This window comes from Lipophrys pholis (assembly GCF_963383615.2).
Source record: "Lipophrys pholis genome assembly, chromosome: 2".
Taxonomy (NCBI): Eukaryota; Metazoa; Chordata; class Actinopteri; order Blenniiformes; family Blenniidae; genus Lipophrys; species Lipophrys pholis.
In genome coordinates, this window is record NC_137636.1 from 8005725 (window position 1) to 8019115 (window position 13391).

The window sequence follows — 13391 nt, forward strand, 5'->3', positions numbered from 1 at the left end:
AAAGTGTTTTCAAGTCATTTCTGCGGACACTTAAAAATATAGCCACAAAGTGGTGTGTGTGTGTGTGTGTGTGTGGGGGGGGGGGGGGGGGGTTCTCAAGGTACTCTGGTACTCCAACATGTTCAAATTCCTTCAGGTTTGACTGAGTGCTTGCTCTGTGATGAACTGGTGTCCTGGCCAGCGTGCATAGAAAATGCAAGCAAGGATTAACTTTAAATAAAGTTTGAACTTTAAACAACTAAACTTTTATTTTATGAACTAACTCTACCATTTCACCTCTGACCGTTGCGTTAGCATTATTTTCTCACTCTGTATTGACGTATAGCTTTTTATCTTTCCACAAAATAACTGCGTTCTCAAAGAGATGAAACATGAGATTATATATATTTTCTGGTGTCTAATAAGATTTTGACGTGCCACTTGCCTTTAAAAGATTTTTTTTTGTACGACGGTGTGAATACATTTGTTTTTTACCTGTAAACTCATATTTATGTGTCGCGTGTAATGTGATTGCGATTTGTAAATGATGTTGTTTGTCTAAGCTTTTCAAGTGCAACTGTGCACACAAGATAAAGTGTCTTTGATTCAGTGAAGTGGAGTCAGCATGTGTGTGTTGCTGCTGCCGCTGCTGCTGAGTCAACAGCTGAACAGCTACTGAGTGTGTTAACAACAGCAACATAAACACACACCACCAACCTGCTACTTATCACATCAGTCCTCTGTTATTTACTTTGTCCTAACGACACACTGTATGAAATAATTCCCGATTCAATGTTAAATCCATTTTAATTATAATCTCTGCTTTGTTCTCTTCTGTTTTTTGATGTTTGTCACTGAAAAGTGTGTGTGAGAGAGAGAGAGAGAGAGAGAGAGAGAGAGAGGACTCTCAACTTTTCAGTCAAGGAGACAATGTGTGATTGAGAATGACTCACGTCTCTGTTCATTGTTGTAATCACAGACTGCCTGTCTTGACTCCACAGCTGCGTCACAACTCATATATCAGTTCTCGTCCACGTAGAGAATCTGTAACAATAACTTGGCGTCCAGAAGGTTTTGAAAATATGGATTCAGTGTGTGGGTGAGGAGGCGCCAAGGTGGCAAATATAATACAAACACCACCATCAGTGGTGTTTTTCTTTCTCGCAGCCAGTAAAGCCAACAGAAGGACACGAAGGGTTTCGTTTTCATGCTACTTTTAAATACATTTTGAAGGGATTTGTTTGTTTGTCAGCCACAGAGGTATAGTGGTTAGCCCTGTTCCCTCACAGTGATTAACCCCTGGTTTAATTCTGGGCTCGGGACCTTTCTGAGTTTGCATGTGTGAGTTTTCTCTAGCTACTTCAGCTTAGTCCCATACAAAACAGATAGGATATGTAAATTGGTAACCCTTAAATGCCTATAGTGTGTGTGTAAGCTGTGTGATGATACTCTCTATCTATCCTTAACGATTTGAAACTTCTTACATTTTAATTTACAATCAATGGTTATTCAATAATACATTACAAGATACTGTATTTTGCAGGGGGGGAGTATTTTTATAATTCTTTTTCCATTGAGAAACATCTTGAATGCAAGACTTGTTAGTTTTAACTGAGATTTGAACGCCTCCTCCGCCAATGAACATGACAGGGAGGAAATCGCTCCCCCTGTGGGTCTCGTTTTATTGGTTGCATGTTTTTGTTGGGAGCGTTCTGTTAAAAGAGTGGCTGCTTGCAGTTTGAAAGTAAGTGAGGAATGTTGTTGAGCAGCTCTCATCTTTACGGGAGCATCAGCAGCGGGGGAAATGACATCAGCATACAACAGAGAATAACACGTTCAATGCTTGCCTGTTTGTTTTGATCAACTTTGATTAATGAGATGGATGGGACAAACATTTTGGTGTTCCACTCAAATTCAACTTATTTAATAAAATGTTTTTTAACTAGATATGAAATTTGATAAAACGGCAAATCAATTTATCATCTTAGCAATACATTCTTAAAAATAACACCAAGCTTTAGTGATCAATATTTCAAATTTACAGAAATAGTGATGCATTGGGAATTCACAAAAAATATTCTTTATGAATCAGAAATATGTTGTCATAATTAGAAATGTGCTTTCACAAGTTACAGTGTATGAATGAATGAATGAATGAATGAATGAATGAATGAATGGACTTTATTCATTCTGAATTTAAAATAAACTATACAACAAAACAATTGTATATAAAGGAGTGGAAGGAAGTACAAATCTATTAAATAACTTTATCTCTCCATCAGTTGTTGAAACATAATTTCCTTTGCTTCCATGTTATACTAAAAGAAAAATAAAGATGTTTAATACAATGTATAGGGACCCTCTGTGAAATATTCTAGCACCCCAATCCCATAATGTCTGCTTCGCCATGTCATTAGAAAATTGTTTCATTGAGTTTTGCTTGAACTTTTTTCTATTTATTCTATTATTTAACATAAACAACTGAAAGACAACAGTTTTCTATTGTTATGCAGACACTGAACTTTAAAGTTACAATATTCCCCCAGATTAAAGCCCCTATCTAGATCACTTTGAACATTTGAATAGGATTTGGGATGATTTGATTGTGGCCTTACTCATTGTGCTGAGTCGTTCCTCAATGTCAATAAACTTCAATAACTTTGACTTTATTTGTGCTCGGTCTCTTCAATGTCACAAAGTCTCTACACTGTACTCTTTTCTTTTTGCAAATGTTTTGTCATTCTTGTGAGAAGTAAGGTAGTTCAGAATTGTACATTTTTCTTCTGTGCGGCATTATAGGACAATGTCATTAAAACGATTTGTCTCCTACAAATTAAAACTAATACTTTTCTTTCACTTTTGTTCTGTTCGTTTCTTCTATTCTTAACATGTGTTGTGCTTTAAGGACTCAGCAGAATAAGAAGCTCGGAGTGGATTGCAGCAGATGTTTCCAGTGAAGCCCTGTGAGTGGCCGCAGGTGCGGGGTGGCGTTCATGAGAACAAAACATCTTTCAGGAGTTGACGGACTTGGAAAGATACTCTGAACTATAAAGTAGCTTAGGCTGACATCTAGTGGCCGTAGGTCAGACTTGCATACGCAAGTTATCCGTCTATCTATCTATCTATCTATCTATCTATCTATCTATCTATCTATCTATCTATCTATCCATCCATCCATCTATCTATCTATTTAATTGTTTGTTTGTTCTTTTTTGCTAAGAGCTGAGGCAATTTGTCCTGATAGGGGTAAATACAATCTAAGCTTGAGTCTACACCTGTAGTGAAAGTTATTCAGTGACATAAATAAAATATGTACATGTTGTATAGACGAGGCAGATGATTTGCTATAGACCGTCATGGTATAATGGGGGAAAACCAACCAGGAGACCAGAACCTCGTCCATCTGCATAATTTGTCGGCCTGACGTCTGTACACCTGCTGACGTCGCACGTCCGGATCCTCGCCTGTTTACGCGGTGCGCGAGGACGAGCGCACCTGTTTCGGGGCGTGGCCGCTGATGAGCTCTCGGGAAGCTCAGGAGGTCCCAGGCGTCAACCGCAGAGATGAGACGCTCCTCCTGAAGCAACAGAGCGAAACCATGAGTAGTCCAGTCTAGTTTCCCATTACAACACAGCTTCCTCGCACTGTGTGTCTTTCTGTCGTGTGACTTGGGGTTTCTGTGTCGTTCTGGGAGCGTCCGGTCATCATGTGGAGACTCCATGGGCCACTGCTCCTGCTGTCGTTTCTGGAAGGTAATTTGTTTTTCTTTTACATACCGGCCTCGTGATGTCTTAAAACTTCTGGATGTTGTTATTCTTTCAGAAAAGTTGGGTTTGTTATTTAATATTGTCAGAGAAATCAGCTGAAGTGAAAGTATCGATCACGTGATTTTTTTTTTTTTTTTTTTTTTTTTTTTTACAGAAATAAACATTAAAAACATTTTATATCACTTACACCTATTAGATATAAGGGATTTTATTTAGATTTTTCAAATGTAATAAATTCATATTTCTTTTAAACAATGTTAAACTTTCCTGATGTCTTTGGTAAATTGTTTATATAGTTAGAATTTCTTTATCCAGGGAATTGAAGAACATTTTCCAATTGTTTTACATGAACTGAGCGAGTTTCATTCCACCTTTTCAAACTGTGGTTGGTAGTTTCACAGTAGGCCATCTCATGTGTCTTTGTCTGTATCTCCTGTTTTTCTTGTTCAACCACTTTGCTGTGAGTTAAAGGAAGTCCTTACAAACAAACACACACGCACACACTCGCACACATTGTGTCAATCATACCACTCTTTTTTTTCTGGGTCATTGATAATAAATGTTTCCTATAAATTCCTGACATATTTCTTGAATCTGTAAGAATTTAATAACCTCCTACATACACATACCTCACCTTATCGCTGTTGTTATTTCTCCACAGTGTCGGTGTGTATTCAGGTGAATGTTCCTCAGCAGGAGCGCAGTACAGCGCTGTTCGCCTCAGTGATCCTCCGCTGTGATTTCTCCACCTCTGCAAACCTCCAGGATGTCATTGTCACCTGGAGGTTCAAGTCCTTCTGCAGGGATCCGGTGCTGGAGTACTACTCCACAGGTCTGGAGTCTTATTGATGCCACTTCTCATTGATGCTTTACAAGCTGTAATGTTGACATGATAACTTGCAGGTTAAGACTGTCTTCTGATAAGTGAGAAATATGTGAATGCTGACGATAAACAAGTCATTTTGAATTTGAAGATTAAAACCAAATGTGAGCTAAACTGGAGCGTTTGCACCCAGTCATCTCTATGGTGATTTTCTTACCGCTGTATGTACTCAGCTTTGCTTAGATTAGTGTATATTCAGCATAGATTGGTGAATATGTGCATATTTCTCTTTTATGGTTTTTCCAGAATTCTAATAATTATAATTTTTGTTCAGTGATTTTCATTGGATGCAAAATGCATTACAGAGGGAGTACATATTTCTCACTTTTGTTTATTTGTAGATTTGTATTTGTAAATAATGTTTCATTACTGGACTTACTGGAACAGCACTGGATGGACTTACTCACACATTGAAGGTGTTTTCCTTTGAGGTCTTATTACATAATCACAGTTATACGATTAGTTTCACCATTTGTTACGATCATTGTCATGCACCTCATAAAAGCCATAAGAAATATAGATACAACAGAAATGCCACATGTCAGTATTTTCCAATAATACTTCAATACTTGACAATTTTTTCAAGAGATTTGATGTGATACTTGGATGACAAGGCTTTTTTTTTTTTATACAGGTATTGATAATGATCTGTTGATATTGTTATTATGGGTAGTTACAAAGCCAAACAACACAGATGCAGTGTGAGCAGTTTTTGCACAGGCAGGTCTTGATGTTTTGACAACTGTAAACAACCACACTGGAACCTCCTACAATAATACATAATAATAATATTATAATAATGTTTTGCAGCATACCAGTCTGCCCTGCAGTTGGGACAAGACCCAGCAAACGACTGTCCAGATCGTCAGCGGACACTTCGCACCGTGATTCAAAAAAGGGGGAGCAATGAGCCCACACTGGGACCGGAGTACCGGGAACGCAAGATCACCATCCAAAACAGTGAGGTTTTTTTTTGTTTGTTTTTTTTTTAAATCACACTTTTATGTTTCTAACTTTTCTGCTGCACTGGTTTGAGTTAGGGGATGGTCAGTTTGAAAAGGATACGACCGAGACAGAGAAGAACAAACAAGTTGACATCAGACAGAAAACTAATCCACCTGACGTCGACTTGATGAGGGTTGGAGGCTCAGATTGGGACCTCATAGTTCTACTACCAGAGATCCTGCTGGAAAGTACAGAAAGCAAAGGAACAAAGTGAAAAGAGGGTGCAGACTACAGGAGAAAGACATAATATTATTGACATACAATGGTGACATATGAATGTCACCAAATGGCAAGAAGATAAACATAGTACTGTTGAGGTCTCCCGGCAGTCTAAACCTATGGCAGCTGAACTAGAAAATGGTTCAGAGACACCTTTCAGAGCTTTATGGAAAACAAAGAAAAGTCTTAAGCCTGTGCTTAAAAGCTGAGACTGTGTCGGCCTCCCTAACTGAAACTGGGTGCTGGTTCCACATGAGAGGAGCCTGATATCTGAACGCTCTGCCTCCCATTCTACTTGAAGTAAACCTCGAAACCTCCACAATGTCAGCACCAGGATGGTATGAGACGAACAACTCTTTAAGGTGAGGTCTGGTTGTTAGGAGCTAAAAATTAAAAGAAGAGTTTAAAATCTTTTCAAAATTTCACAGGAAACCGATGAAGACAAACCGATATGGTAAAGATGTGAACGTCCTATTTTAATGACGGAAGGTTAAAGAACGCAGTCCTGGAGACTTGCTTAATCTGATAGTCAAAGAATAGGTGGGGAAAAAAACAAAACAAACTGGAGGTCACAATATTATAATCCCATTTGACGTTATATTCAGATAATTTGTCTGGCGGAACTCCATGATTAACTTCATTCTGAGTTGAAGAGTCATTATTATCATGAGCAATGATGAATATGATTGAAACCAGTGTAGGGCTGTACTTTCAATCCCTATGATATACTCCATTCTCTGCAGTAGGATGTTATGTTCTGCTGTATCAAATAATGCAGCACTGAGTTCTATGAGAGCCTGAACAGAGATGAGTGCTGTGTCTGACGCCATGAAAAGATTGTTAGTAACTTTGACTAGTAAGTCAGAGCTGTTTCTGTGCTTTGAGCTCCAAATCTGGGCTGAAAACCCCCAAATCAATCATTTGCATGCAATTGGTCACTTTTATTATTGTATTTGAAAATGACAAATGTAAAGAACACGGTCAGGCCCTTGATACATTCCTGTTTACATTATGGGATGTGCACCAGAGCATCAGTCCGGTTGGATTGTTTGAAATAAAGGCAATCTGAGCAGTGTCGGCGCGGGCTGTTTTTGTGTGTTTGTACAGGTGCGGACCTGGTGCTCAATGAGGTGATGTGGTGGGACAACGGGGTGTATTTTTGCGACGTTGACGCTGCAGGAGACACCAGCGGAGACTCCGACAAAGAAATTAAGCTCATCGTCTATCGTAAGAAACACAAGCAAAACGCGGGATTGACCCTATGCAGCCTCCGCTGTGAATCTTATTCACTGATGTGTTATACTGTAGGTTTTTCCATTACCAAGCTCTGTCACTCTCTCTCTCTTTACAGACTGGTTAACAGTGTTGGGCATCATCCTGGGCGCGCTGCTTCTCATTCTCCTGTTGTGTGTCTGCTGCTGCCAGTGCTGCCCTCAGATATGCTGCTGCTATGTTCGCTGTCCCTGCTGTCCGCAGACGTGCTGCTGCCCTGAAAAACGTATGTGTCACAGACGGCGCTTTCAGGTCCTGCTCAGATCCTCCGACAACCAAATCAGTATCATTTGGAGGACTGGCGTTCCTATTTAATCACTTCCCTGCATGTACAGTTTGAGGTGTTTCACACCCTCCAAACAAGAAGAAGAAAAAAATCCTGCACAAAGCTCCCGTGCTACTCATGTTGGTTCCTTTTGTTAATTTGTTCATTAGATTTCGCCACAGTGGTTGGTAGCTTTGCACGATATAAAGTTAAGTAAAATACAGTAAACCAAATGATAAAAAGAAAGAAATTAGGAGACACTTCATCAAACAAATCCTGATAGTTTAAAAACATCTGTTCATTTAGTCATATATTACAAGGATAATACAACTGATATTGACTAATTCTTCAAATGCTCACGGTTGTTTATTCCAGTCGAATGATCGCTATTAGTTTGTTAGTAGTGTACGTGTTTCACTGTCGCTAATTTAGGGCCCTAACCATCAGTTTTTAACAACCTACATATAAAGAGCCTGTATGCCGTTAGAAGGCTGTTTTATATTAAGAAGTGTTGTCATTTTTCAGTGGTGATGCAGCATCGTATGATGAAGGATGCTCAGAGGGCCATGAACCCCTGGGCAGGAGGACAACCACTATATGCACCAATGACGGCCTCCTCCCAGAACCCGCTGCTCTATGCAGGTACTCAAACACAAAAGCGGCACACACACATTACAGACCTGAAAGATTGAGCTCATGCAGACTTATCAGCTTTATACTTGTTATCAAAATTAAATCTTTTTCCTGTGTTTAGGGTCTGTTTCAGGGAAAAGCTTGCCTTTAAAGGCAATGCCCCTCCCACCACCTCATTCTTCAGCTTACAGCATGCCCGCTCCCAGTGTCAACGGCTACCACCCTCCATCACACAATGCTCAGATGCTTGACTACCTGGAGAATCAAATGAAAGGGATGGACATGGCCAGCCCTGTGCTGCAGGTAGGTTTTCAGATCTTTCTATTATTTGAAATGGTGGCTGGATTACTGAAGCAGTTCATAAATTCCAAAGCACTTTATATTCATAATTTAGTTCACCCATTCAAACACACTTGCACATTCTCACCGATGGCGGCAGCTGCCATTCAAGGCACTCCATTGGGAGTATTTTTAGTGTTTTGCTCCAGGGAATCAACCTGGAACCTTGCGGTTGAAAGCTGCTGTACCAACTGAATAACAACCGGCTCTATGTAGACAGAGGATGACGCATAATACACATATAAACCCTTGCTGCAGGCATTTCTGTTTAGTTCAGTATCCTAGCATTTGCTTGGAGGCATGATATGTGTCTTTCCCAGTGCTGTTGCTTTGGTTCAGGGATGGGTCCCATTATTACCAGCTTAGCCTGAAAATCCACTTGAAGTGTGCTTGGAGTTATTTATTTATTTTTGGCCATAGGTGGAAAGTAACAAAGTACTTTAGTGGAGTGCAAATAAGTATTTTGTGACATTTTGAGTTTTTAATTGGAATACATAATGTAGTTTTGTCTGGTTTTTTTTGTTTATTTTTGGTAAAGGCCAGTCAATTTGTTATATTACATGTCTTTTTTTATATTTAGAAACTGAGTTTCTGAATGAAAAAGTTGATTCAGTTTAAATCATGACTTGTGACATTGCTGGTGTGTATCCATGCTGAAAGACGGTATTTTAATAACAGTAGTCATAATGTGTGTGTAGCTGTGTGCATACATTTGCATATGCATAAAAGGCATAGTGTGTCAGTAAAGATAAAATGGGTATTCAGAAGGTGTATTTTATTACTTTTACATGGGTGCAGACGATTAAGTTTACCAAAGACTTTTTTTGGGGGGGGGCATCTGTAATTGTTCTTAGGTACAGGATGTGAGTACTTTTGCCAACTATGGTTTATGCCCAATCAGAACTGCTTTGTAAAAATATAGTAACTTTCGTTTGTTATGGATTTTAAAATGCTGACCTTTTTCACAAATTTTTAACAATCATTTACACACCATGATATAATGGTATCACTGTTGAAAAATACCTGGAAATGAAAATCTGACAAATTGATGTTGAAGGTAAATGCGAGTCATCTTGATCCCAAAGTTTTATGCCATAAGCATAAATTATGTTATAAAATGTAAGGAGGAAAACAGGTTATTTATTGGTTAGTTTTTATTATATTCCTGAGCCTGGCATTTATAGTTATTTTTGAATAGTGAACTGCAGCATCTCTTAGGCCACAAGTGCGACAACTATTAGTTTTTCTTCACTGAACTGAAGTACTTTAAGATATTTGTCCCTCTCTGAAGTATTTTAGAAGCGGTTTTCAATTGTTTATGAATGCATCTCCTGTTTTCTTCCGATCAATCCCAGCCACCTCCACCTCCACACATGCAGCAATTCCCCCCTCCTGCCCAGCACATGCCAGTCAATGTGGCATTTTCTCCTGGCCCTCCCAGCATGATCTCTGCCCTTGATGATGGCCCAATGGAGCGCCGCATCATTACACTTCCACCGATACGGGAGCAACAGGGAAGCAGATTTCAACCTCCTCCCCCCAAGACACGCCCCCCAAGCTCCAGTGAGAGCGGCCGTAGTGGGTACAGCCGAACTGACCCGCGACGATCTAAGGGGAGACGTCGTCCCTCTCCAACCAGATCTCAAGGTTTTCCCCGCAGCCACAGCCAAGACTCGTTGGACGGGCGGAGTTACAACGGGCCAAGAGGAGGCATGGACCACTCTCGCTCCCATTCCAGGGATGACTTGTTTGACAGTAGATCGAGAGGAAACTACTCTCCACCGGCATCACGACATTCAAGGAGAGGTTCGTGGAGTTCAGATGAGGATGTCAGCAGTAGGAGAGGAGGAGGAAGGAGAGGAGGTGGAGGAGGTGAAAAGCCTCCCAGCTACACCGAATATGAGCCTGGACAGAAACCAGGACCACGGAGGAATGAACGCTACTCTGTAAGACAATCCCTGCTTTAGCTTATCAACATACACAACTACACCTTTACACATGTACATCACACCCAATCCAAAACCTCACTCATTTAAGTAAAAACTCTTGATTTCCACTGAAGTGAATCTAAAGTTAGTGTGTCTCTCTCAGGACAAGAGTTCTCGCGGTGGCACCAGCGTCGTCATCTGAACCCTCCAGTTGTGAAACTTCCGGTGACATCTGTTACAGAAAACATGCACACCTCACTGGCCTTGTTATTGGGCTACTGGTAAACCTATTCTAAAAAGCCACAATTTCTACCTGATGACATGATTATTGCACAACACCTTTGGTATCTTTTAAAAGCTAAGAGAAAGATTCAACAAATGTGAGAGTGGAGGATCGAGACATGTGGAAGAATCCTCTGTTGCAAAGTGTGCAGGTGGTTGTGGAAATACTTAATGTCAATAAGGGAACTAATGAGGTACCTTTACAGCAATACAATTCAAGAGTGCCTATGACTGCGGAACAGATTTTAGGGTAATAGTCCCCTCTGGTGGTGTGTCGGTGTCAAGAAAATATCCCAAATGTATTTATACTTAAAGTGACTTGCATCTGTTAACAGGCCTGAAGTGTTTTTCCACTTGAAACTTCATTAAGTTGGGATGCAGTGAAGCTTTTTTACCATAAAATCATAATAATGAAGTGCATATGAAATGACTCTCGGGGCCTTTAAATGAAATTAAGTTCTTATTAATAGCCTCAAGCTTATGAACGTACAGAGATATCTGAAATTGGACTAATTCTATGTGAATGTATTTGTAGATTTTTTTTAATCTCTTATGAAAATATTTTGGTTGTTGTTTTTTTTAATAATATAACCTGAATGCTTTGAAGGGGCTATAATGGATTTGTTGTGCCTATGTTTTAAAGTAGAAGTTACTAGTACACACTTTTTATCAGATACCCTTTATCATATTTTAACAGCAATGTTTTAACAAGTGCTTATTAATAACTGTAAATACATTTTCCATAACCTTGATGAAATAAATTAAGTAATTTCAAAGTTGTTACAGACCGCATGTTTGTACAGTTGGCAAAATAGACTATACGTTCTGTGTCGCTTTTTTTTGGGGTACTTTTCATGAAACTACAATCATGTGTTTTTAAAAGAAGACTTTTATCACAAAGATGTTGGATTGTTTATAAGCTGTACGGTCAGTTTGTGTTTATTGAAATTATTGTGAATAAACTTGATCTTTTGGGTATCATGTCAGTGTTGTACTTATCCCTGTTTGAGTCACTGAATGAAGCTGTTTGACACAGTCTCGTGTGGTCTGATTGAGCACGAGGATCATCCATCCATCCACAATATCGCTGAAAACAAAATCATACAAATTGACCATGGATGACAAAAGGGTTACAGAATGTTTGTAAAAGGAAGAATACACCCTACAGATAATTCATCAAACAACGAACTGAAGAAGCAGAACATAAATATAAAAACTATAACAATAAGTTAACTAGAATTATAAGGGTAGGCAGAAAGGAATATTACAGTAAAATATCTAAGAATAAAAATAATATGAAAGGAATATGAGACATATCAATTAGTCCTATTAAAAAGTATTCTTGATGACAAAGTCATCCTCAATACTTCATTGAAAATTAAACAAGAAAAAAGGGCAAGATGGAAGAAGTTGCTAAAAGTTTTAACATCTCCTTCATAAATGTTGGCCGAAATCCATGAGGACTGGAGCGATGATATGACAGGAATCCCAGCTCCACGTTTCTCACAGCAGTGGAGGAAAAATAAATTGTTGATATTGTAAATACATTTAAATGCAAAACATCTACTGATTATAATGAAATAAACATGACAATTGTTAAAATGATCAAGAGTATTTCAGAGCCACTAACATACATCTGTAATTTATCTGTTAAAAGTAAAATGAAAATAGCCAAAGTTGTGCCACTGTATAGACACCGCTTCTCCAATTACAGGCCTGTTTCTTTGCTTCCAAATTTCTAAAAATATTAATGAACAGATTAGATATATTGTTAGACAAACATAAAATACGTTGACAGTCAATATGGATTTAGGCCAAACAGTTCAATGGAATTGCACAAGGTGAAAAGTTACTTAATGGGCAGGAAACAATTTTCTGAAGCTGAGACAGTATTCATCATCGTGCTTGGACATTGCTCGTGGTGTCCCCCAGGGGCCAGTATTGGATCCAAAACTGTTTTTGCTATACTGTATATAAATGACGTTAACAATATATTAAAGGTATTAAAAAAATATATATATAATTTTGCAGATGACACGAATATTTAATTTTTTAGTGGGGATTTAGTGAAATGGATGGAGTGCATGAGAGAGTTCATGAAAGTAAGTTTCTTGGTGTTATAACTGATGATAAAATAAACTGGAAATCTCACATAAAACACACAATTAAGTAAAACACATTCTGGACCACAAATCCTTACACACTTTTAGACTGTTTACTGGTGTTACCATATCTAAATTACTGTGCAGAGGTTTGGGGCAATACATATAAATGTTCACTATAGCCACTATCAATTTGACAAAAAAGAGCAATAAGGATGATTAATAAAACTGCTTGTAGAGATGAGACAAATTCACTCTTCTTAAAATAGAAAAACTCACAAAAAGTCACTGAGTAATAAATAAACAACTTCCTAGAAATACTCAGAACTTGTTTTTAAACAGAGATGGGGGGTTATAACCGGAGAGTGGATATAAAGTTAAAACATGGAAGATTTTGCGCAACAGTGAAGTAAGTTTGTCTTTCAATATGTGGAGTGAGATTGTAGAATAGATTGGAAGGGCAGCTCATACAGTGTCCAAGCATTACCCCGTTCAAAAAGCTGTACAAAAATAAATGTTTTTTACAAAATACAGGGAGAAAGATGGACTTTGACACAAGGATTAGAATGATTTATTTACAGTTTTTCTTTTTAATTTTAACGGGTTTTTTTTTTTTTAAATATATACAAAAATAACTACATGGATGTTGAGTGACTGATGTTTAAGAAAGAGAAGGGATAGGAGTAAACAAGCTTAGGTTTCATCCTTCTCCTTTCC

The 13391-nt window shown here is 38.5% G+C and overlaps 1 protein-coding gene across 1 annotated transcript; it reads left to right on the forward strand.

Annotated features, from left to right (window-relative positions):
• The first annotated feature begins 3477 nt into the window (after positions 1-3477).
• On the forward strand, positions 3478-11548 carry ildr1a (immunoglobulin-like domain containing receptor 1a). Its single transcript, XM_080458172.1, has 9 exons — positions 3478-3731; positions 4408-4578; positions 5440-5589; positions 6961-7080; positions 7205-7351; positions 7916-8032; positions 8145-8326; positions 9718-10308; positions 10454-11548. Exons 1-9 carry the CDS (start codon positions 3686-3688, stop codon positions 10490-10492), a joined length of 1563 nt encoding a protein of 520 aa, XP_080314298.1. The 5' UTR covers positions 3478-3685; the 3' UTR covers positions 10493-11548.
• The last annotated feature ends 1843 nt before the right edge of the window (positions 11549-13391 follow it).